Below are 26,208 nucleotides of genomic sequence, written 5' to 3' on the forward strand. Positions count from 1 at the left end.
TTAAATCCAAGCCGTCCACCCCTTTTGTCCCACAGATAACTCCTAACCTGTAGATATTTAAAAAAAGTATTAGAGGGTATATCGAATTTTTTTTGGAGCTCTGCAAATTGTATTATCCCGCCATTAGTATCCATGAGATCTCCTATTTTCTTAATACCCCTATCATTCCAAATCCTCATTATTCCATCTCTAAATATCCCCCCCGGAAGGGTTTCATTAGCCGTCAATCTGGTATATCTACTAAATCTACCTATACCTAGTTTTTTCCCCACCCCTTTCCAGATTGTATACACTGCTTTTAAAGTTTTATACCCAGTGTTCTTAAAGATTCCGTAGTCTATTGTATTCAGAAGTCCATCCACCGCTCCTGCCCGCAATACAGTTCTATACACATTTTTATATTCTTGCCCTCCCCCTAATAATCCTTGAGCATACTGCAGAGCTGCAGCCCAGTAATATAATTTAAAATCCGGCGCTCCCCAACCCCCTTTCTCACGTGTGAGTGTCATATACCTATAGGCTCTTCTGGTTTTCCCCTGTGCCCACACTAACCTATTCAGAATTGTTTCTATCTTAACAAACCAAAATTGTTCAAAAAGTAGGGGTATGGCCCTAAACAAATAAAGTAGTTTCGGGAGTGTAACCATTTTAATTACATTTATACGTCCCATTAGTGTCATGTGAAGATTGTGTATCCGTTCTGTGTTTCTTTTAACCTTAGCTAATAGTGGTTCCATGTTTAACTTCACCAACCTCTCTAGGTCTGCTGACACCCTTACTCCTAAGTATACTGCCTCCTTAACCACTCTGGGGTCTGAATAGCATATAAATTCATTCGTGATGATCTGAGTTTTCCCCTTGTTAATTGAGTATCCTGCTAAAACTCCAAAAGCTGTTGCCTCCTGCTCAATTTCCCTTATAGCCCTTTCTGGTTCCGTAGTTACCAGCGCCACATCGTCTGCGTATGCAAATACTTTGTACTCTACCTCCTGTATCACAACTGGCGGGATGTTAGTATTGCCTATCAATCTCCTAAGTAATGGGTCTAAATATAAGGCGAAAAGTAAGGGTGATGCCAGGCAGCCCTGTCTGGTGCCGCGTGTGATCTTTACCGTTTTTGTGTAAAGCTTGTTTATTTTCACCCTGACCTTTGGTTGCATATACAAAACCTGTATAGCACTGATATATCCTTTACCTATATTGAACCACTCCATTACCTTCCACAGAAATTGCCAGGAGACCCTGTCGAAGGCTTTTTCAGCATCCAGAAAGATAGCCACGACAGGGTCTCCTGCTACCTCAGCCGCATCTAGTATTGTGATTAGCTGTCTGGTATGCTGAGTAGTCCCCTTCCCAGGGATAAAGCCATGTTGTGTCTTACTTACCAACTTCTCTATTACTCTACTCAGCCTTTGCGCAAGTGCTTTGGCATACATTTTGGCATCCGCGTTTAGGAGGGTAATAGGTCGATATGACCCGGGGTCTAATGGAGGTTTGTCTTTTTTAAGTATCACTATTATATTTGCATCATCCCAGGACTGTGGCGCAGATTTTTGCATCTGTGCCTGTCGAAAAGTCTCCAGCATATCCACCCCAAGCCTATCCCAGAATGTTTTATAAAACTCGGCGGGTATTTGATCTGGCCCCGTAGCCTTTCCCCCTGGTAGGTTATACACTGCCGTTTTCAGCTCCTGCAGTGTAAGCGGTAAGTCCAATTTCTTTCTTTCTTCTCTATCCAGTCTCTCATTTGGTATCCCTGCCAGGAAGTCCCTACACCCTTTCCCTGTATCCTCTGCCTTCTGATCATACAACTTCTCATAGAATTCCCTGAATACCTCCTGAATATCTTCCATTTTATTTACGACTGCCCCATCAGTATTTCTAATTTCTTTGATCTCCCCCGCAGCTAAATTTTGCCTAATTCTGATAGCCAGTAACTGTCCTACCTTCTCGCTGTACTCATAACACTTTTCTTTTTTGGCGAGGTAGTTCCCAGCCGTCTTTTCCATTAGGACTTCTCCTGTCTCTGCTTTCCTAATTACCATTTCTAGCAATATATCCTCTATCTCTGTTGTATTTTGTCTAGAGACTGCTCTATTTAGTCGCTCTTCTATCCTACTCATTTCTTTTACCCACCTATCCATCCTTAGTCTCTCCATCTTACCCCTCTTGAGCGTGTGACTCAGGGTTTCCCCCCTTATCCCAGCTTTAAATGTATCCCAGACTATTTTTGGTGAGGCCGTTCCCCTATTAATCTCCCAGAACTGTTCTATCCACTCATTCATCCTACTAATATAGCTTTCATCTTTTAACAGTCTTCTTTCAAAAGTCCATATGTATGGTCTGCTACTCCCTCTATCTGCCCTTGGCATGGTTACTATCAATATATTATGGTCCGAAATCATTCTGGGCATCCGTTCTATCTGAGCCTCACTTATTTTGTCGTTAGACAGCAGAATGTAGTCCAGCCTAGTGATTATTTTATGAGGGGCCGAGTAAAAGGTGCCCCCTGAGCCAAATGGATTATGATAAGACCACAGATCCCATAAAGCATTATTCTGCATTAAATTGTTTAAGGCATGACAAGTTTTCTTTTTCCGACCTCCATACCTCCCTCCGCTTGGTCCCCCCAACCCGAATAAACCGTTAATATTAAAATCACCGCAAAAAATGACAGTCTCTGACCATAGTGCTAACTCCTGATCTAGCCATTCAAATATCTCGGGATTGTCGTCATTAGGGCCATATACAGCTACAATTGTTAGATTCCCAGCTGTGGTTTCTACTTCGATTATAACCCATCTCCCCTCAGAGTCTTCTTTCTTCCTTCTAAGTTTTGTAACTCCTTTCCTTGCCAGTATAGCTACCCCCTTTGTCCTTGTATCTTGGTTTGTGTTAGCCAGTACCTCATAGCCCATCCGTTCCAGTCTGTATTTTTCCCTTCCCATTATGTGTGTCTCCTGTAAGCAAACCACATCTAGTTTTAATAACCTAAACATCGATGCCGCCTTTTGCCTTTTCCCTCCGTCATTTAAACCACATATATTCACTGTCGCAATTCTTAATGCCATATTTTATTTAATATAGTCCCTTCTGTTGCAAGTTTTACCACATTAAAGTTCGCTCTTTTGTGTTGTTTTTCCATTTTTTTCATATCTTTTCCCACCCCCCTCGCTCCCCCCCTTTCCCTCCCCGAGCTGCCCCCCCCCCTTATACAGGCAAATAGGTCAATCCTGACCTATGTGCTGACTGCTAGCATTGTAGCGTCGCTCTCCCTCTCCCTTCCAGCTACGCCAAAAGCTTAATCCATTGACCAAGATATATAAACCCTAGGCAGTGTCCATACTATTGTTCCTCATTTCCCCTTGCGTTGCTCTGTTAACTCTGCGAGGTACTCCCCTGCTTTTATCTCTGAAAAAAACATCCTAGTACGACCGCCCATAATGACCTTAAGCTTAGCCGGATACATCAGATACACTTCCGCCCCTTGCTGCTGTAGTGGGGTTATCAGTTGTCTTAATCGCCATCTCCTCTCAACCGTAAAGTGGCAAAAGTCTGGTCTTGCAAAGAATGTGGCCCCTTCTGCTTTTCTTTTGGAGTCTGGCCTTGCCTTTTCTATCACCTCCTGCCTTGCCAGAAAATTGCCAAAAAATACTAGCATTGCTCTAGGCATATTGTCCTGAGCCCCTCCTTGTCTTTTCTTAATTGTAAATGGGAATCTGTGGGCTCTTTGGACCTCATCCTCCCATCGCCACCTAGCCTCTGGGAAGGCGCCCTGTAGTAGCCTGATTACATAGCCCCTGGCGTCTTGACCTTCCACTCCTTCCTCCAGTCTCAAAAGTCTTACGTTATTCCGTCTCTGACGGTTTTCGAAATCCTCGACTTTCCATTGCAAATCTTCCACTATCTTAGTCTGTTCCTTTTTGAATTTATGCCAATCAGTGACTTCGTCCTCCAAGTTTCCTGTTCTTTCCTCTACTAACACCACTCTCCCCTCCACCTCCTCATATTTTTTATTCATCTTCCTGATAGAGGCTTGTATTTTTTTTGTGTCGTGCCTAGCTCTGCGGCTCTCTATCCTTGCCTCTCCCTGGATTTGCTTCAACATATCCACTAGTAAATTCAGGGTGGCGTGATCTTCTCCGCTTTCCCCGTCCTTTTCTTGTCCCCCTTGTGTCTCCTGCAGTCCTTCTTGGAAGAGACCCGCGGTGGCAGAATAGTCCCACATAAGTTTTTTATTTATTTTTGCATTCCGACTGCGTTTTATGGCTGACTTTTTCTTCTTCTGTTTTTTTGCACCTGATGTTTCCGATTCTGAGCTTCCTTCTTCCTCAGATGTTAAGTCAGTGGGCACTATCTCTTCTCCCTCACTTGTTGAGGTAGAACCTTCATCCACCGTGTAAAATTTGTCTCCTTCTCGCTCTCTCTGCGAGTCTAGGCTCACCATGCTCCCCCAGTTTGCATTTGCATTTGCTCTTACATTATTACCGAGCTCAGCCTCCACTTGTAATAGCGCATCCAGCATCGAGGCGTTGTTTAAACCTTCAGTCTCCCTTAGTGTGGGCCTGCCGCTACCATTACCTTTGCCTCCATGGGTTTTGCTCTCCTCCAAGCAGAGAGCTATGCTCTGGAGTATTGCATCTGCTGCCCCCGGTGCCTCTACTGCTAGGTCTAATTCCCCCGGCGTACCTTCCAACTCTGCACTGGGCGTGCGCACCTCCGCATGCTCCTCTGGTTGCTCAGTAACCCTGGCGCTTCCTTCCGTGAGGTGAGTCTGCTTCGTACTGCAGCCGGCTGGGAGAACGCCATTGTTCGCTGGTTGTCCCTCGGTTGGCGCTTCCTTCTGCTCGCCACTCTTTCGCCGGCCGCACCTCACTGTCTCTGCCATCAGCTCCATCGCGGCCGTCGGCGCCATCGGCGCCCAGTGCCTCCGCCTTCCGTGATTGCATGTTAAGTACGGGCGCGGTTTCCGTTCCTGCAGCAGCTCCCGAACCGCCAGATGGAGCCGCAGATAGAGCCGCCATAGGACAAGTTTTCTTGACAAAGGACTCAGATAAGGTAGACTGTCTCAGCGCTGCTTCTCTCTCCTTATCTTTGATTATAGCGCAACTCTGTTTTTTTATTTTCTATGCGCTCTGCACCGGCCTGTGCTCTTGCCTCCGCTTTTCTCTCCCTTTCTGTTTTCCGCTGTTGTGCTTTCTGTGCAGCGCTTGTTGCGGGAGTTATCTTCTTGTTCAGTATCTGGGTTTTTGGGATGGCCCCCGGTCCGCTGCCTTCCTTAGACCGTGCCGCCATTCTGGCTTTCTCCCAGTTAGAGACTCCTGTCCAGCGCTTCTTCTGTGCCTCGCTCCAGAGCCTTATTACTGCCCAGTATACCAGCCACATAATCGCCTTGATTTCACTGCATACTCCCAGTCATTAAGTCAGCTCATCATCCTGGTCAGGAGAGGAAGTGTGATGCGACTGCTCTCTACAATGAACTAGCGGCCATCTTGCCCCAAAGCATGCAGACTTTCTTTTGTCTTGGACATTCCTAAATGTGAAAGATGAGTCAATTCAACAAGCTTTGTGAGCAGATTAAGGAGAGGTATCAATCTTGTGCCTCAAAACAAAAGTTCACTAGACATACTCAATTCATCTTTCACTCCCCAAAATTTTCTAGCTTTCTCCGAAGCTTGTCTCTTGGAGTGCCATCCTTTATTAACCAAAGATAAGACTTCAGTTAACACAAGATCCGAGGACAATTCACTACGCCACTCATCCTCAGAAGCAATCTCCTCTTTTACCAAGCATACATGGGTTTCATCATCATATTCATCATCGCATGCCTCACTCTCGCCCTCAATATTCACCAACCTGGACAGGGTGTCAGCCATGCCATTTTCCACATCCGGTATGTATCTTATTTCAAATTCAAATTCCTGTAACACGACAACCCACTTGGTAATCCTGCTAGAGGCAGAATCTATACCTTTCTTAAAAAATATTTCACAAAGAGGTTTGTAGCCTGTTCTAATAATTAATTTGTTACCCCACAAAAATGTCTTGAATTTCCTAATGGCCCAGAATACTGGCAAGGCCTCACGCTCAATAACCGAGTAGCAAGATTCAGGATCTTTGAAGCCACGAGATGCAAAGATAATAGTTAACATCCCTTAATCACTCTGCTGTTGAAGAACAGCCCCTAACCCTTTGAAGCTAGCATCTGTGGTAATAATAGACACTTTTAGGGGATCAAAACTCTTAAGACACGGAGCACAATTAAGTTTTGTTTCAAAATCTTAAACTCCTGCTCACGAGCATTATTCCATACAAATTCAACACCTTTATTGAGAAGGACTCTCATGTTGGCACTCAGTTCCGCAAAATTCTCTATAAATTTGTTGAAATACTCTATCATCCCAAAAAATGTCACTAACTCTTCTCCTGAGACAGGAGCACACATACGAGTGATAGTGTCTGCCAAGTCAGATTTAGGTAAAACCTCATCATGGGAGATGGAATGCCCGACGTAATTGATGGTATAGATGGCGAACTGACACTTCTCAGCCTTGATCGTCAAATTCGCCATATCCAATTTTCCAAGTACCATGTCCAGACGATGCCCATGTTCTTCCTCATTCTTACCAAACACCAATATATCATCTTGATACACACATACCCCTTTGCAACCCTTGATGACTTTCTCCATCACCCGTTGGAAAACAGATGCAGCTGACACAAAACCAAATGGCATCCTTACAAATCTGAAGGTGCGAAAAGGTGTTACAAAGGCGGTGAGATGACTCTTTCAATTGAATCTGGTGATAAGTCGCCATGAAATCGATAGTGCTGAATACTTTGGCACCATCTAACAAAACGAATAACTCAGAAATATTAGGAAGTGGATAATGATCCACTATGACATTTTTGTTGAGTTGCCTTACGTCTGCGCAGAGGCGGAGACTTCAATTAGACTTGCAAGCAGCGACGACTGGAGCCAGCCACTCTGTACCTTCCACTTCTTCAATTATGCCTCCCTCCATAAGTTTTTTTAGTTCTTTCAGCATCTCATCTCTAATGGCCAAAGGTACATTTCTAACTTTACAGCATGAAGGCTGGGCTCCAGCACGCAGACGTATCTCATGTTGAAAAATGTTCAGACATCCTAGACCTTCCCTGAAAACATTAGGAAATCTCAGTTTAATGTGACCGATGGTGACACTGTCAGAAAGAGAGCAAGTTCGAACCACATTTGCTTTTTCTTCCAGCAGAATAGAATTACTACTAACAGGAACACTATTTGCTTTATCTTTTAGTAATATCGGAGTACTACTACTAGGATCAAGCATAACACCCAAATCCCCTTGGTGAAACCAGCTTATTAAGCTGTCTCCCTTTTCGGATACATAAATCTTCCCTGATGCGTAGCGTTGCTCGAACTCAATAAGCCCTAAAAAGTAACCCTGCAAAGGTATGGGTTCACCACCATAAGTTAGAGGTTTTATATCCGGTTTCTTCAAGGAAATCTTGTGTGCTTGCTTGTTTTGAAAGAAGGACTTAAGAAATTATTGTAATTTTGGCTCAAGAATCAAACAGAACTTTGGTAGATTTCCCCTCTATAAGAATCGTATCCACAGGACACGTTTTAGACTTAATTTCTGGACTTTCAACTTGGACAACAATTTGTCCACAAACAAAATCTTCTTCCCCAACATCCTCAGTATCAATGCATTTAACTTTAGAAGGGGATGACAATACTCTTGTCTTACAAACAATTGCAAGATGCCCCTTCTTTTTGCACTTGGTACATATATTTTTCAAAGCTGGATATTTTTTATCGTTTGCCAAATGTCCAAGTTTATCACACCTTTAACACCTTCTTATGGTTGGTTTGTATTTCATTTCACCTCCTTCAACCTTCCCCACAGGTTTCTTAGTATTAGTCTTAATTACTTGTACCACAGCTTGTTTATCTTTCTTAATAATTTCGACTCACTTCAAAGAGTGTTCAACTCTTTTTGCAACTTGTAAAACCTCATCAAGAGAAGGATCATCTCGCATCCATAACTCTTCCCTTACTCTTTCAATATTACATCCCACCACAAATTGATCTCTAAGCCTCTCATCCACAAGATTAGCAAATTTACAAGATGAGGCAAGTTTTATCAGGTGAGTAACATACGTTTCAACTGTCTCTCCTTCACCATGTAGCCTCTTAGCGAAGTTGTACCTTTCAAATATGTATGGTAGAAATCTGACCTATGGTGGTCTGAGTAAGGAGAGGTGAATGCTGTACTTCGCTCCGATTGGCCGAGTTTTGTATTTTTTATTTTTATAATGATTGCTACTGCCGTCTATAGCGTGGAGATACTCCTTTGGGAGTTTATTCTAGCGCTTTACAAACCCATAAATAAATAAATAAATAAATAAATAAATGTGAATAGGCTACTGCTGTGGCCATGTTAAAGCTATTCTGTATATGTTTAACATTGTACTAGTCATTACGACTAACAGCTCGATGATAGGGATGACTGAAGCATGTGAATCTATGTAAGATTCAATACTGGATAACTGTTGCTTTTGCTTAAGTTCAAATATATGCATGGATTGAACCCCAAGGACGCTGTGTTCGTAGGCCGGCAGTAATAATACTGCATAAGAGATTCATGGCTGTCATATTCATCATACTCAAAACAAGGAAGGAGATTGAAGGAGGGGGTAAACTACCCTAGAACAGACATTCCACACTCATTTCTAAAATGTTACAGAAAACTTTAGCTCTATCTAATGTATGCAACATATTGTGGTAACTGAGGAGACCTGTTTAGCACAGGAATACAGTAAAAAACAATATTATCATCCTTCACTCTCACGATTTCTCTTCTCTAAATAGCTGTTGTAGAGGCACCTCATGGAACAAGGCCCACAAATAGGAGAAGGAAGGTACCAGCATGAGCCTAGATATAAAACTCACCCAAATAGAAGAAGAAGCTAGAGCGCGTGCCTCCCTGATACAGACCTACCAGCATTTGAAACCTGTTTAGGCATTCATTCATGATCAGCATACACCTCGCCAGTGCAGAACCCCCCCTTCATGGTGAACAAGTGTCTGCATTCATTTATTCCAACAGAACTCACCAGTGCTGGATAATAACCCAGAGCATGATCCTTGCAGGGACAGTATCCAGAGAGCGCAACAGACAGATTCAGCCACCTCCGCATCTTCAAGGTGCGTCCGAAGTACATTACAGAGTATGTTTACTGCACATCCGGAAGCCAGGCTCTTCTTGGAGCTCTCTATATGACCCATTGAATGAAGAAACAGATATGCCCATGAATGCTTAGTCAAATGATCAGATAAACATCTACATCTTCTGTGTGCCTAGCACCTGCTTTATACAAAACAAATGTAATAATGAATATCAGTTTACAAAATGAAATTGCTTCATACAAAGGTAATTGTTAAGACCTACACACTATGTGAAAATTATGATTAAAAAGGGTTTACATATATATCTAACTGAATAACAATACAAAGATGCACCAAAACAACATCACCTGAACAAATGCAATATGAATAGAAACATGGGCCTTTCAAGAGTTCTTATCACTTAAATAAGCAACCCGGATTGTGAGTATTTTGTATAACTGGTTGCTGGTCTAGAAATAGCCCACAGGAAAATTAGAGCAATGTTATTGTAATCAAACTGTTCCTTAATTAAATGTATAACTTTTGTTGTAAAACACACAGCATCATCTTGCTGTGCATCATTTTGTGAAATAAGTTATATATTTTAGAGGAGATCAATGACGTTCATCTAGTTGTACATCTTTTTGTGAAATACTTTATACATTTTCGAAGATAAATGAATATCATCTAGATGTACATTTATTGTGAAATATTTGATATATTTTGGACTAGCTAAATTAATTTCATGAAGCTTAAAGAGCTCAGTGTTAGGAGTTTAATGAAGGGCAGGTGGTTAGACTGAACTCTAAGGCTTGGAGTCGGACGTTCTAGACTTTGGGATCCTGAACTTTTAGGAATATTTCATATGAGGTTCAGTGTTCCAATGTAGAATCCGAGACAGTGTGTTGACAGGGATTAGCTCTTATGTTTTCCAGTAGTTTACCCAATTACACGTTATGGGGCAGATTTACAATGACTGGCGCATCCCTTCAGATCAGCAGGGATGCGCCAGTTATTTTGCGTGACGTTAGGAACCCCTTGGCCCACCATGGATGCGCCGCATTTACAATGCGCCGTACCGTGGCGCAAGGAGACAGATGAGTGACGCATCTGTCAGCGTATAGGTGACGCAGTGCTGGACACAACTCCAGCACGGCTCAGGGGCATCCTATACTTGCAATTCCAAGTCTCTCCTTATGCCTGCTACAAGCAGGCGTAAGGTTTTGACGCAGCATAGATGTAAAAGTGACTCAGTGAAATCTTGTAGATTTCACTGCGTCACTTATACGGAGCTTCCTTGCGACGGAACACCCACCCTACATACATTATACCTGACGCAGGAATAATGTAGCGCAGCACTTTACAACGTGACGCATCTCACTAGATGCGTCACGTTGTAAATCTGTTGCATGGTGGTGCATGGTATACGACGCAACGGTGTCGTAAAGATGATGCAAGGGGCTTGTAAATCTGCCCCTAAGTGCGGAGGCCTTACAACCCTGTTGCAGCCAAGGCGTACTTTAAAAATGCTTGATGTGATCACGGTTTTCATAACCAGAAGTACAATTGGAGCAGCCATCTTATTGCAGGCGCTTTGCGGAATAGCATCTACAATAAATGAAGGAGGTAAGTCACCAATCCAACCCTGTGAGTTGTTTCGATGCAGAGTTTAGATTTAGCTGGATCTAGAGTGTGTACCACTGGGTGGCTCTGGACTACTCACTAGTTGGATGAAAAATAATACCTGATATTTTTAGTAGGTATATCACTGCCTTCATGTTAGATCTGTCAACCCACAGGTTTATGTCTACTAATTTGAGCATATAAACTTGGACGTGTGTCATTTATATAAAAAAAAACATGCTTCTCCTTATTAACAGAAACGCACTCCAACCTTTAGTCGTGGTACCAGCTGACAGCAAGAACTTGGAATGCTGGGCCCCATCTCTTGACCTGCAGCAATCACAAGGCACTTACATTGTAACATGTACTTCAAAGTCCATGTGAAGAAAAAGCATGCACCACAGATTTCAACTCAGCCTGCAATGCAGGATAGAGAATTTCCTACCATGAATTGGAAAAAATGCCATACCTATGGATTCTGGGACTCGAAGTGCTTGCTCTCTTTCCTTTGGGAATTGGCGGCCTGCCAGCGGAAGCAATTCTTAGCCAGTTGGAAAGGCCCGAGAATATGATGAAAGGCAGTTATATTTCTGCTCTGTGGTTCAAACCCTCATCCTCCCACTCATAAAGAGAGGCTGCACCAAAGAGTGGACTACACCTGCTGATCCTTGGGCTATCAAAGAGAGAACTGTGCCTATGGTGCCCTGCTCGAGGAAAAGTCATCCCTGAGCTCCAGACAGAAGAGATTCCTAGAGTCAGTTGGCAGACTTCCTGTTACTGCTGCAGGCCACAAAAGCTGAAGAAGCCTGCCTTGACGAGTTGGTAGCCACAATCCATTGGCTGCCACTGACTGCTGATGCATAGCTTGGGAAACAAGTCTTGATGCTCACAAGTTGCACCTGAGTCTGCTGGACCAAGGAGAGTCAATGGAGTGCAGTTTGGTCGCCTAAGACGGACACTAGCCTTAGTTAAAGAACCCCTTCTTCACAGTAACTGGAGACCAGTAGACCAGTGGTAACTGGTTATTGGCCGTACTTCAAGCAACATAGACACCTTGGCCAGAGTTGTCACACAGTGAGGGTATCTTAGCACTCAGCCTGTGTGTGTGCTTGGTCCTGCCTATAGTAGTCTGTTAATTGAAAAAAAAAACAGGTCTTAATCTTCTTGCGGAATTCAAGAAGAGAGGAGGTGGAAAAAGCATAAACTTACACAAATGTGTAAGTAAATCTTTGTGTATCAAGTCCATAGATAGGATATTTGTGTCAGGCTCATGAGAAAGTTGTGGACAGGGGAGCAGGATCACTTTGGTGCAACAAGAATGATCAGAGTGAGGGAAGAAATTTCATGACAGCTGCGTGATGTCTTCCAAACTAGCCATGCTGGTCATCGTTACACTCAACAGTGGTCAGCATGGTGGTCAGTAATCTTTCACGGAGTCCGACTAGGCTGTTTTGTGCAGTTTTGTACTCAGACCAAGACAAACAAAAAAGAAAGAACAAAATAGGAAGTTGGTGTTATAACAAATATTTTCCTAAAGACATTCGGTGACTGGACGTGTCTGAAAAATCTTCAAGAACAACACTTTGCTATGATAAGAAGCACAGAATGTTCCTGAGGTTTAAGATAAAGAAACACAATATAAATGCACAGTCCTTCCCTACAGCCTTAAGTAGCATGTCAAGCATTCTCAAAGTGTGTTGATTTTGTCAGAAGGATTTTGGAATATGTCTAAAAACTGTTCCTCACATTTTTATGAACTCAAACCATTATTCAAAAACACAGTGTACTACTTTTAAAAAATATATTTTTTTAATGTTATTTTGTTATAGCAAAAAACAAACATGAAAAACAACGCATGAATACTTGACATATAATATTGGATAGTCCATTGTAGTTTTGTCTGGTAATTGTTCACAGCAAATGTCCATTGCAAGGCATTGTATTGATTGACAAAAATGAACCAGTGTGGTATGGAGCAGAGAATAAAATTACGAACATTATGTGTGGTGTCAGTAGGAACATAGATTATATCATTCACGAGTCGTCCAACTCCCTTCGTGGCTGTGCTCCCCCTCCCTCCGTTGCCCCGTCCATTTCTCAGCCGTAATACTTCATCCACGGTGCCCATATTTTCCTAGATTTCCGAGGGCAGCCCCTAGCTTTATATATCACTCGTTCTGCCACCATGTATAAGTCTATGCATGCCCTCCATTCTCTGAGTGTGGGTACTTGTTGTACCCCCCAGTGCTTCGCTATATCACGCTTGGCCACCACCAGTTCCAAGTTAGCCAGAATCAACTTTCATCGTGGGATGTCTACATCCGTTGCGATACCTAGTAGAAGATATTTAGGCTCCATTTCAAGTTGAATGTCAAGGATATTATTGAGCTCACCCACAATCTTTCCCCAGTTTACCTGGATTTCTGTGCATTCCCATAAAGTATGGATAAAAGTGCCATCCACCCCGTGACATCTAAGACAGTTTGGATTTTCTGCCCTCCCTATTTTATGAAGCCAGAATATCGAAGTATGTTCGATGCAGAATTTTGAATTGGATGAGGCGTAGCCTTAGTTTGATCGCCACTTCTCGTGGATGCATGAGGGCGGCCTCCCAGTCTATATCAGAGTGTACTTCTTGAACTTACAAGGAGACATGAAGTCCTGGACTCCTTTGAACATATCTCTGAACATCTAGCACAAGCAGGTTGCAAGGAATTTTTTAAATCAAAGCAACACACCTGCCAGGTGTGGACAATATCAAAGCAGTTGAGCTCAACAGAACTCTTCTATAAGTTTTTCTGTGGGTCTTTCGTGATTATGTGAATTCAGAAATATTTAGCCAGTGGGGATTATCTCAGTAACATCTATTTTCTACAAGGAGAAATATCACATTCCAAATTTTCCAGAACTGAACTCCAAAGAGAAATCTGTTTTGATAAATAGGTAGGAATATCTTTATATGCATGTCTGGCATTTCTCACAACTCAAACATAATCATCAAGCTGAGCATTCAAAGATGAGGATAAATTGAATCACCTGAGACCTGCTGTAACATTGTTAGTATATGGATCTGCTTCTCCCATCAGAGTTAAGACATAGGGAACATCATTGCACGATGCATTTCCTTTGCAGAAGGGGAGGCAAGATCCTTCACCTCAGCTTATCATAAGGAAGGAAGTCAAGTGTCCAGTGACAACTTCTTCCTATGTGTTTAAACGGAAACTGCCCGGTAACTGGTGCTTTGAGAAGGGGTTGAATCAAATGATCAGTGAGAAATAGAATGTGCTTCCCTATTCTTCAGCTAGCAACATTTTGTTTGGAATTTTTCCTCTATTTAGGTCCACTTTGGTGGCACCCACAGATTTATATAGAAAGGTGAAATGAAATGGGTAGTAGTGCCCAGTACAAATTTTCATTTCAGGCTCCCCAATAATCTGGACTAAAAAGTAGAGACAGCAACAGAGCTTTAGGTGTTGAACAGCCATGTTTTCAAAGATTTTCAAAATGACAATAGATCAGTTTTCATTTTAAGAGAAATAGGAAGAGCGTTCCAGATCCTGGCGGTACAAACTATAAAACTTCTTCCACCCCAGCTGGCCATTTTGATTTTTGGGCTAACAAGTTTAAGAGCCGAAGAAGATCTGAGTTGCCGAGGGGGGGACATATCTACGAAATTCGAAGTCGGGGCCCTGACCTTGTTGAGCCTTAAAGGCATTACAGAGAGACTTAAAATGAATTCGTTTTTTCATGGGGAGCCAATGCAGTTGTGGTAAAAGATGAGAGACTGATTGAAACTTCAGAATTGACAGAAGCAGACGAGCGGCTGCATTCTGCAGAACCCGGAGCGTATTGAGGCTTTTAATCCGGATGTTTAAGATCAAGGCACTACCATAATCCAGTTTCGATAGGATTATGGCGGAGATGACAACTTTCCGAAGCTCCGGAGGGATGAACAGTAGGACTTTCCAGAGGATCTTTAAGGTTAAAAACCATAGGAGGTTATAGAGTTGATATGACCTTCAAAAGAGAGTTTATCATCAAAGAATACTCTTTTTTAACCTTGGCTTACATTTAACATTCCATGTTTTGCATTGGTCACGTGTGACTGTGCTGCCTATGTCTTCCATATTCTACAACAGTGTGAGGATTTTTTTGGCGATTGTATCAACAACATATAAAATGTAGTAGAGATATTTAAATTAAAAAAAAAGATGACATGTTTTGCTTAGGCAGAGCAGTGCATTGTGGCCACCACTGTATAAAGATCCCACAATTAAAAACTCTGAAGTAGACATATACTATTTCTGAAAGACCCAAATGTCGTAATTCTAAAAAGGAGCTTTCTCTGGGCTATTAGTGTACATTGGCACCAACTCCCAATATTAGTAGGTTCCGTTTCATCTTTACTTCAATTTTGAAAGTTAATAAAAACACACTAGTTCCAAGTATATTTCTTAACTGATTTTCTTTGTGTGTTATTTCCTGAAAGTTATGAGCTTGGTTGGTAATATTGCTGGTGGGAATGTTTGTGTTCCACAAGACTTTAAGGACCTGATTATGACTTTGTCAGTGCGGTGCTGGGTCCACCCCACCGCTGCACTGCCAAAGCCGTGGTAAGAGCTCCCGCCAGATTAGGAGTTTCCTTCTGCTTGGCACGCTTTTCTTTTGATGTTCCCATGGCAGTGCCCTGAAAATGGGCACCGCAATGGGAACGCCAAAAACAGTTCCTGCACGGGTTGGACTTCAAAAGTCCATGCCGTGCAGGGACTGGTGTATATGCAAACAGGGGGGGTACATGTTTGAGAGGAAACTCGTAATATGCCTGGCAGGACTCTGGCGGTCCTGTCAAGTATATGGCGGCCTCTTACCACCGCAATACCGCCAGGAAACAGCGGTTCCCTGGTGGTGGCGACGGCGGCAGGCTGTCGCAGTCTGACTGCCGGATTCATAATAAGACAGCTGGGTGACCACCAGTGCCACGCCCCCATGAGTCTGGCGGTCGGTGGACCACCAGACTGATAATTGGGCACTTAATTTATAACAGATGTTTAGGGTATGGACATCGTGTGACTCGTGATCTGCTACCTCAATCTGGGAACTTCTTAAGGAAGGAATGATTCCAAATGTTAGTTGAAGTATGTACAGATGTACCAGGAAACCGTAAAAGTATTCTTTGTACTATCTGTCCGGAGTATCAAATTCACTACATAAGGAAAATGATGTGGCTAACTTTGGATCTATAAATTACTCAGCTTAAATGATATTACATCCCTACAGCCCCACAGCTGGCTCCTTGCTCAACCCACACACTCACCGCTCGCTGCCAAGCTCCACAGGGCACCAGAACAAGACAGGCAGATATCTCGGTTCTCCGTGAAGCGAGAGAGGATCTCCAACACATCCGACACCACCCCGGCTCTGGCCAGCTTCTCCGCAGCCGCTTCTAAAGAGAAGAACACAATCAGCAAGAACGACTTAAGAGGCATCATCACTACTGCAGAAGGAAGAAAAGGAAGTGGGAATGTTTAGAAAAAATCCAAAGTGTGATAGAATCTGACCAATTGTCAATGTGTCAAAGAGAAGTAGAAGAGAAGGAAACTGTATCTGCATGGTGAATGTGATACTTCTAGACAGGGATCCCCATTCTCAACAGAGGCGGAATCGTCTGTACCAAACACAAAGCCAGTAAAAGCTTCTCTAAAAACAATGCTATCACCTTAGAAACAAATTCAGAGCAATCCAAGTCAGGACATCTTTCACACGCACAATTGCCACCCCAAATCGTTGGGTCACTCATCAACACAGTCAGTTCCAACGTTTTTTGCCATTAAAAGATTGACCAAGCAGTGGCTGTCCGAGATGATGGCTCGATAAATGTTCTGAAGGAGAAAGTTCAGGAACTTGAGAGTACGAGGATTACCATTAAAGTAACATTTTCTTGCCCTTCATTCAGCTCTCCCTTGTTGACCAGCTCGCTCAGCAAACTGGCTTCACAGCTACAAACTCCTGCAGAGAGGTAAAACTACACACGCCCAGTCAGGCTTGCAGCAAATTCGTTGCGCAGAACTTCCTGGTCAAAAGATGTGTTTTTCTTAGAATATGTTTGCAGAAAGTATTGCTTGCAGAAAGCATGTGAAGTAACCCACATTGCTGTCCCACAAATGTCTGCACCTGGGACAGGTCTTTGTAAGGCTAGCAATGCTCACTTTGCTATGGTGGAATATGCACTTAAGGGCAGATTTACAAGCCCCTTGCATCACTTTTGCGCCATCGTTGCGTCACTTTTGTGCTGCAGCAGCGGCGTAAAAGTTGCGGCCCATTTACAACGTGACGCATCTCCCTAGATGACATTATACCTGCGTCAGGTATAATGCATGCAGGGTATGAGTTCCCACGCGGGAAAGCCTCGTAAAAGTGACGCAGTGAAATCTACAAGATTTCACTGTGTCACTTTAAGGACGCCATTGCGTCAAAACTTTATGCCTGCTTGAAGCAGGCGTAAGGAGTGATGCAGTGTATTAGAAATAGGCTGCAACATGCATTGCTGGAGTTGCGTCGTGCTTGCGACACGACCCCAGCAATGCGTGACTTGTCCGTCAGGATTTCTGACGCATCTGTCAATCCTTGGGCCATGATGCATGCTTTGAGAGTTTGTATAACCCCTAACAACATGGTTGGTCCAGTCAACACTCTTTTTTGGCAGATAGCTTATTCTGATTGTTCCACATACCAGGAACACAATTGGGTACCATTGTTCACCTTTCTAAAGCATGACGTAATGGGAGGGTGTTATCTCTTTTGTCAAAAATCTGCCGTTTTTGCTTGATCTTTAAATGCCTCCAAATGGTACTTAATTCACTTAATTCACTTCCCGGGGTGAAGTAACACTTTTTGAGACCTCAGAGTGAGTAAATTGGCCATTTTCATGCACTTTTAACCATTCCGCAAATTTTGTTTTTAGGGCCCCCTGGAAGCATGAAAATCACTTTAAACATGCTAATTTTAGCTCTAACTGGAGTATCCAAAACATGGGCACAATTAAGTGGAAAGACTCTTCTACTTCAGAAAAGCTGATGGCAGACAAGCACAATCATAGACAGACAAAAGGACAAGCCGTGCCTAGAAACCTCCCCACCAGCAACCCCTTGCTTAAAGGTCCTCATAGAATGTCAAAAGGCTAACCCCATCTCTATCCTCCCAGTGTCTGAGTCTCCACCATCGAGCCACAGGAATGCACGCATTAGACCTCTACTTTCTGTGGAAGCCGGATCCATTCTTCATCTTGTGCCATGCTGACCAAAGAGCCACCAAGAATGGATCCCACTCGTCCAAGCAAAAATCTTCTTCAGGTTGTGCAGTCTTCCTGTCATCTAGATGACACACATACACAATGTACAAATGCACTTGACATGCACACTTAATGTCAGCACAGTAGTCTGCGGGCCACACTAAAGTGTAGCTTCCATCCTAGTGGAGCTGAAAGGCCACACTCCTTTCTGACACAGAAAATGACCTGTTCAAGATTAATAATTCACACAAATGGGTACACTGTCACCACTCCATCCCATCAACAACCTAAAGCAAGGATAGTAGTCCTAAGTCAATAAAAAAGGGCTTACTTGGTGCACCCCTCACAGTGACTGAATCATTTCTGCACCCTTTCATCGCCGTAGATAGGCTTGACTACATGCTCGGTTAGCGTGTTAGCTGGGTTGGTAAAAAGTCAGGATTTCAGTTTCAAATGCCATTGGGTCACTCAGGGCAGGGGTACATACCCGTAGGGAATGCATGGGACATTTCTCGCCCAAGTGTAATGGCTGATGAAAAAGGGACTATGATAAAAATTAAATTATTTTGCAGATGAGCATTGAATGAAAGACTAATGTCCAGTGAGTCTTCCTTAATGTTACTGATTTCTACTCTTACATTTAAGAGCCATTTTGTGGTATTATACACCGATATGTGATATTATTGAGCCCTCTAATGATGCAATTGAACTTTCGTCCTGATTTTGTGATGTATAGCAAAGTGTTCACCAATTCATTGGTCTCTTATAATTCAGCTTTGTTGCTTTCTTCAATCTATGGTGATGTTTTGAGCCCTTATGAGATATTATGCTGTGAAGTCTGTTTAAAGGTGATAACCTTCTTAGGTTGCTGAATAAACATGCCTTAGGTTTGAACAATAAACCTGTCCACAAAAAAGGAAGAGTAAATGAGCAGATCACTTACCGCTAGCTGACACCATCATGAGCAGCTGACATGCCACGGTGAGCAGCTCCGCGCTGCTTGGGAAACTCCGAATGGCTTGTAATAGGGCATTGATTGGTTCGTCACTGGTCAGTATGTCATCTTCCAGTCCTTCTTCTAGAACTGGTAAGGAGGCAAGCAATTGACATGATCATCTACTGGGCTCATTCTGCTAATGTCAGATGTTCTGAAAGACATGGTGATGCTGCTTCACCATTGCTGCTCCCATGTTATTCCTGAACCACTACCAACCTTAAGGCCACTCTACTGTTCTGATACTTAGGTGATGAGTTGAGGTGGGAAAGTTTTGTACACTTCCACAGCTACTGTACGCTTGAAATCTGGTTCATCCAGCTTCTCTAAGCCTACCTGCAATCACACAAAAAGACCCTTCTCAATGGGTCAGAGATTTCCTGCTTGATCTTTCTGCTGTCTTGCTATGCAGACACCGGTTAGGTGTATTACTGATCGTGCTTTTAGGCAATTGGGCAGTATTCAGTAGGTACTAAAGATGGTAATGAATGTGGTTCAATATTACCCTTTATTAGACTACAAATGCTGACAGAAAAGCAAAAGGTTTTGTGATCCTTGGCTCTGCTGTAATGCTAATACTTCCACCTATGTGGCTGTGTGCCACTCTGTGATGCATAGTAATGTGCTATACCCTATCTGCACCACTGAGGTCCCAAAACAATGAGGAGCACAAAGAGGGCACTGGCGTGATATTTTTCTCAGGACACAATTCTAGAAGACCTTACATGTTCCTTATCTGGTCCAAGAAGCCCAAAGGCACCACATGAGGGAAGGAACTGAAATAAAGTGTACACGAGTGAAAGAAGTGATGGATTTGGCTTACATCTATCTAATATGTTAAGCACTAGCAACAGAATGTCAAAGAACCAGTTTTACGACGAGTAAATAAACAAAATAAATCATCCTATTGTTTTGGAAATTTGGGTATTATGTGCAAAAAGTATTACTGACCGAGCTGCTGAGGAGAAACTGAGGTATGGCTGACTTTGGTTTATATCTCCTGTCTTTAGTAAACCTTAATGTGTTGACAAAAGTCTCAATTTCCACATGGTCCAACAGATCTCTGGTAAGATGTGTACCTTGTCCAGTGAGATCCTTCAGCACGCGGAGGCCTTCCAACTGCACATCCATGGACCCGCTGTATGACGTCATTGTTTGAGCCACAATTCGTACAATGTCTTTTCGGAGGCAGAAAGCTGCAGAAAGAGCAGAGTGTGCTTAGATATTACATAGCTATGGAAATGGGTCTACGCTCAACACCTGCCCATTCACTTCATGTAAACGAATATCTGACCTGAATTTTCTACAATAATCTTTTTTGTTGTGGGCCATCAACTACCACACCCCCTCAAGACTACTGACTCTTGTAGCGGGCAACCAACACAAATCATGTTCTCTCCCTATACTTGCGCTCCAGTGCTGTCTCTTGTACAGCACTGCACTGATCCTAGATATGTTTGTGCTCATAAATAACCATACAAACATCCAACCTAAGTTAGCCCCTTCTCCACGGTTTACTTAAAGGGGCTCCCAGTGTAGCTTCAGCCACTAGAAAGTGCAGTTCTGAAGTAGGTCAGAGCCAATCACTAGCCAGGTGGTGCCACAATGATGCTTACCAATGGGTGTCACCTACTTATAGGAGGACTGATTTCAGCTATAGGTGGTGTGTGTATTCTTCAAATCAACAAGAAGTCTTATTGGCTTGTTTAGCGTTTGGTGGACAGGGCACTCCCCTACAAACTGGGAGAGGTTGATGGCCAATAGAATATTCTCCCAAGGCATTATCTAAAGACATAAGAGTACTATGGCCAAAACAGAGAGTAATATATATTTCCTTTTGTTTCCCAAACTGTTTGACCCTCACTTAAAGAAGGTTAGTGTTATTAATCTTACTTTAAAGAGGCTGTGGATACTCAACCACACAATGAGGGTGTTTGTTTAGGAAAGAACAGTCCCCACCTCTCCAGCTACACCAATGTGGTTTTGGGATCAGCTCCCTTTCCCACTTGGCTGGAGCCAGTCTGGCTACAGAGAATCTATGGAACAAAATGCTTCTCCCTCCTACATCTCCCTTTACACGTAACTATGAACGGGCAGGCCTCATCCTGGTCCCTTCCATATTACTGAAGTTCCTGGACCATCCCAGCTGCCTTTCCTGGGTAATATTTATGAGATACCTCAAACCCAGGTCTTCATGTGAAAAGGCCTAAACCATTGTTCCTCTGTGGAGCTCCGCTCTGGCAGCAGTTTTCACACCACTATTGTCAGAGCCATCTGCCAGCAGGCTAATGCCAATTAGTCCACTGGAAGCTCAGGTAGATATAGTGTAACTTTTTTTAATTCACTTTTTCTAAATCGTTATTATAAATCTGACTTGAAATGTATTTTTAATAAACAATAAAATTAGTGTTTTAATTATGTCAGTATCGTGTCCCAACCCAAAGACAGCAGAGTTATGATTTCATACAGAACAATAATTTTCTCATAGGACAGCTACAGCCCTTACACTGAAGATGGTGTTTGCGGGATAGCCACTATAGGTACATTCTAACATTAAATATTTGCAGGTACCACTTTTAAATACTTGTCACCCTACCTTGTGGGCTACAATGCCTACTTAGGGGACGCTTTTTTAATTGTTAAGTGTAGAGTTCTTTCCTATCAAAATGGCGTGCCTGCAGGTCTAAACACTGCAGAAGCTAGGCTATACAGGCAGGTCTAAAGCATGGGTACTCACAAACTTTCTCTCGGGGCCAAATTTACAGTGTGGTTTGTGTCCGAGGGCCGCACCGGTGGGGGCGGGGTCAGTGGGGGAGGGGACGGCTGTCTCTCTCTCCCTGTCTCACTCAGACTGTCTCAATCCCTCTCTCTTTCCCAGTGTCCCTCTGTCTCACTCACTCTGACTGTCTCACTCCCTCTCTCTCTCTGTCTCCCTCGCTCTCTCTTCCGCCCCCTTTCTCTCTCTGTCTCCCTTCTCTTCTTTCCCTCACTCTGTCTTCCTCTCTCTCCTTTCCTCTCCCTCACTCAGTCTCCCTCACAGATTTTCCCTCACTCAGTCTCCCTCCGTCTGTCTCACTCCCTCCGTCTCTCTCCTTCTGTCTCCCTCTATCTGTCGCCCTCCTCCCTCTGTCGCCCTCCTCCCTCTGTCGCCCTCCTCCCTCTGTCACCCTCCTCCCTCTGTCGCCCTCCTCCTTCTGTCGCCCTCCTTCCTCTGTCGCCCTCCTCCCTCTGCCGCCCTCCTCCCTCTGTCGCCCTCCTCCCTCCGTCGCCCTCCTCCCTCTGCCTGTCTCCTTCTGTCTCCTTCACTCTGTTTCCGTCCTTGTGTCACCCTCTGTCTGTCACCCTCTGTCTGTCACCCTCTGTCTGTTACCCTCCCTCTGTCACCCTCCCTCTGTCACCCTCCCTCCCTCAGTCACCCTCTCTCCCTCTGTCACCCTCCCTCCCTCTGCCACCCTCCCTCCCTCTGTCACCCTCCCTCTCTCTGTCACCCTCCCTCCCTCCGTCTGTCTCCCTCCGACTGTCTCCATCCGTCTGTCTCCCTCTCTCTGTCTTCCTCTCCCTTCCTTTGTCTCCCTCCTCCCTGTGCCTCCCTCCTTCCTCTGTCTGTTTCCCTCTGTCTGTCTCCCTCCTCCCTCTCTCTGTCTCTCTCCTCCCTCTGTCTGTTTCTCTCCTCCCTCTGTCTCCCTCCCTCCCCCTCCCCCCTCTGTCTCCCTCCCTCTGTCTACATCTGTCTGTCTCCCTCTCTCACCTCTCCCTCCCTCTGTCTCACCCCTCTGTCTCCCTCATCCCTCTGTCTGTCTCCCTCCCTCTGGCTCTCTCCCGCTGTCTCCCTCCCTCTGTCTGTCTCCCTCCTCCCTCTGTCTGACTCCCTCTCTCCTCCCTATGTCTGCCTCCCTCCCTCCCTCTGTCTCCATCTCCCTCCCTCTGTCTCCATCTCCCTCCCTCTGTCTACATCTGTCTATCTCCCTCCCTCTGTTTCCCTCTCCCACCCTCTGTCTCCCTCCTCCCTCTGTCTGTCTCCCTCCCTCTGTCTGTCTCACTCCCTCTGTCTGTCTCCCGCCCTCTGTCTGTCACCCTCTGTCTTCCTCCCTCTGTCTCCCTCCCTCTCCCTTTGTCTGTCTCCCTCTCCCTCCCTCCCTATCCCTCTGTCTCCCTCCCTTTCCCTCCCTCCCCCTCTGTTTCCCTCCCTCTCTCTCCCTCTGTCTCAATCCCTTTCCCTCCCTCCCCCTCTGTTTCCCTCCCTCTGTCTCCCTCCCTTTCCTTCCCTTCCTCTGTCTCACTCCCTCTACCTCCCTCTGTCATCTCACCCTGCCTTTGTGTGCCCGGGATGAGACAGCTTTCCGGGCACACACACACAGCCGCACCCGAGCACTTTGCAGGTCTTTAAAAGACCATTTGTATGTTAATGAGGCTTTTGTATTTCATCTCTTCTTAGCACCCCTGCAGCTTCACTCTGACTATCACTGGAATGCCGGGCCGCCACAGAGCAGCTGAGTCTCTCAGAGTCGCGCGCAGTGTTTGCAAACACTCTTTAAATGTTTTTTTTTAAAACACGGGTACGAGGTCTGCTAGGTTCGTGGGCTGCCACGAAGGCTTGCCGGGCCGCTGGCGGCCCGCGGGCCGTAATATGAGTACCTGAGCTCTAAAGCCATGCTTTTTGTCACTCTAGTGTGCAGTCCACAGGTGATATTTAACTTTTTCATGCCCTTTGAGTATTTCTTACACATTATACTATGGCCTTACTGGGAGGTTAAATATGACATTTAGGAGTTAGCCTATTTCACCATGTTTTCGGGGTCAGAGCACAGACACAAGGGCGTGGACAACAGTGCCTCAGTGTACTTGCAGAGCTCAAAAACTGCAGTACAATTCAGCAAAAAATGGATCAAAATATTTTAGTGAACAATAGGAAACACCTATTTTCCTCTATTTTCGTAGTAGCACTATTATGAATTTGGACAGCATACTGTGAAATTCAGACAGCTTCCCATTAACCCCTTCGCTGCTAGGCCTTTTCCCCTCCTGTGCTAAGCTTTGTTTTGGCAATTTGAGGTAGTTCGTGCTTAGGCCACGGTAACTTTTTGACAACATAAGGTATCCACACCAAATTTGTGTCCTTTTCTTCCAACATCATGAGGATTGTAAAGGTACCCAGGTTTTGTTCATTCCCTTGGAGGAGACCCAGAAATTAGCCAAAATACAGACACATTTTTGTTTTTGGGGAAACAATTGAAAAAAAGTGTTGAATATGAAAGCGTCTGGGTTTTTTTCCCCTGCAAATGGTATCAACAAAGGGTTGTGGTGCTGAAATCACCATCTTCTCAGCTTTCAGCGACAGATTGACTTTTGTTAGGAAAAAAAAAAGTTTTTTAACACAGTTTTGGCATTTTACTGGGACATAGCCTATTTTTGCTATTTTTTGTGCTTTCAAACACTTTCCAGTTAATGGTAAAAATGGGTATGAAAGCAATAATGGATCCTGGAAAGCTATAATTTTATAAAATGTAGACACAATTCTGAATTCAGCAAGGGGTCATTTGTGTAGATTCTTCACGTTTTTTTGTTATAGAAACTAACAGTTGAAATACGAAAAATTGAAAATGAGTTGAAAAAACAGCTATTTGTGCCAACATTTTCACCTGTAACTTCTTTTAAGAATGACAGATTTTTTAAAGCAATATACCGTTACATCCACTGGACCCTTCTGGTTGTGGGGATATACAGGACCTGACGAACCCAGAGCCAATAAATGAGCAGCGTCTTGTTTATTGTGTACCGGGTATATAGCAATTCATTTGGGAAAATATAAACAGTGAAAAATCTGTATGAAAGACACCTATGTATTTCTGAAATGGGAACAAAATATAGAATTTAGAAACAGTAGCTATTTGCACATCTCAAAAATGGTGGGTACCCATACTTGCATGTGAATTATAGGACAGTTTTGAAAGTGATTTATTTTTTACACATTGTCTTACATTTGGAAGACAGAAATGCATCGAAGGTAAATAGGTAATAACAGTTGCTCTACAATTTGGTGTTCCCCTAAGTCTCCCGATAAAAATAAAACCTCACTTGTGTGGGTAGGCCTAGTGCCTGCAACAGAATACGGCCCGAAACGCAACAAGGACACACCACATTTGTTTTTTATGGTGAAAACTGACTCTTTTTTTCCAAAGTACCTAGCTGAATATTTTGAACCCTAGCTCTGCCGGCACCTAGGGAAAACTAGCAAGCCTATACATTTTTGGAAACTTGACACCCAGGGAAATCCAGGCTGGAGTGATTTGTCAGGCTCTCACTAGGTTCTGTTACCCAGAATCTCTTGCAAATCTCAAACTTTGTCATAAAAAAAAACATTTTTCTCACATTTATGTGATGGAAAGTTCTGGAATCTGTATGAATCCACAGAATTCCACCCACCCCGCATTCCCCAAATTCTTCAGGGAAAAATGGTGCCTCACTTGTGTGGGCAGGCCTAGTGCCTGGGACAGGAAACTTGACACAGCAAACAAATGATGGACGGAATGCTGACAATGCAAACATTCTCCCCCAGTCAAAAGATCTGGGTTAAATCCATCGTTCTTTTGCCCACTATGCCACCCCAATTTGGACTGTGCTCTCCCTCCCATTGGAGTCAAGCTATCCTGGCTGATGAGGGCTGATAGCCCGAAACCGGTCCTAGGATGCTTGTTTCCATCCAGGGAGGACCTGGCCTGGCAGTTCAGGCTGGACTGTTCCCAATGGGTGCAGGGTCAAGACTGATTTGCATATGGCTGGGTCCAAACTAGAATGGCATGGTGAGCAAAAAAAGGATGGATTTAGGCCCAGATCTCTGTATTTGGGTGAATGTATGACATTGTTCTACATTCTGTCCATCAATTGTTCTTTTTGCATTTGGCATTAGACAGCCTCACAAGTGAGGTATCATTTTACTCGGGAGAACATGGGGAAAGCTGGGTGGTAGGACATTTGTGCCGACACGGTGATTCCACGCACAAATGTATGGACAATGATTTCTTTCAGCTGAATTTGAGGTTTGCAGGGGATTCTGGGTAAGGAAATGTTAGGAAATCCATGCAAGCCATACCTCAATAGACTCCCCAGGGTACTCAAAAGATGAGCTGGGAG

At 43.9% G+C, this 26,208-nt stretch overlaps 1 protein-coding gene across 2 annotated transcripts in view; it reads right to left on the reverse strand.

Moving 5' to 3' along the window:
- STKLD1 (serine/threonine kinase like domain containing 1) overlaps positions 1-26,208 on the reverse strand; it is a 392,522-nt gene that overhangs the window by 170,997 nt on the left and 195,317 nt on the right. For both annotated transcript variants that reach the window (XM_078646124.1, XM_078646123.1), the window contains exons 12-15: positions 20,157-20,273; positions 19,027-19,167; positions 16,110-16,238; positions 9,121-9,279 (exon numbers count right to left, since the gene is read on the reverse strand). In XM_078646124.1, the coding sequence (XP_078502250.1) occupies positions 9,121-9,279; positions 16,110-16,238; positions 19,027-19,167; positions 20,157-20,273 (546 nt within the window). The remainder of the gene's footprint in view (positions 1-9,120; positions 9,280-16,109; positions 16,239-19,026; positions 19,168-20,156; positions 20,274-26,208) is intronic.

Source organism: Lissotriton helveticus, chromosome 5_1 (assembly GCF_964261635.1).
Source record: "Lissotriton helveticus chromosome 5_1, aLisHel1.1, whole genome shotgun sequence".
Taxonomy (NCBI): Eukaryota; Metazoa; Chordata; class Amphibia; order Caudata; family Salamandridae; genus Lissotriton; species Lissotriton helveticus.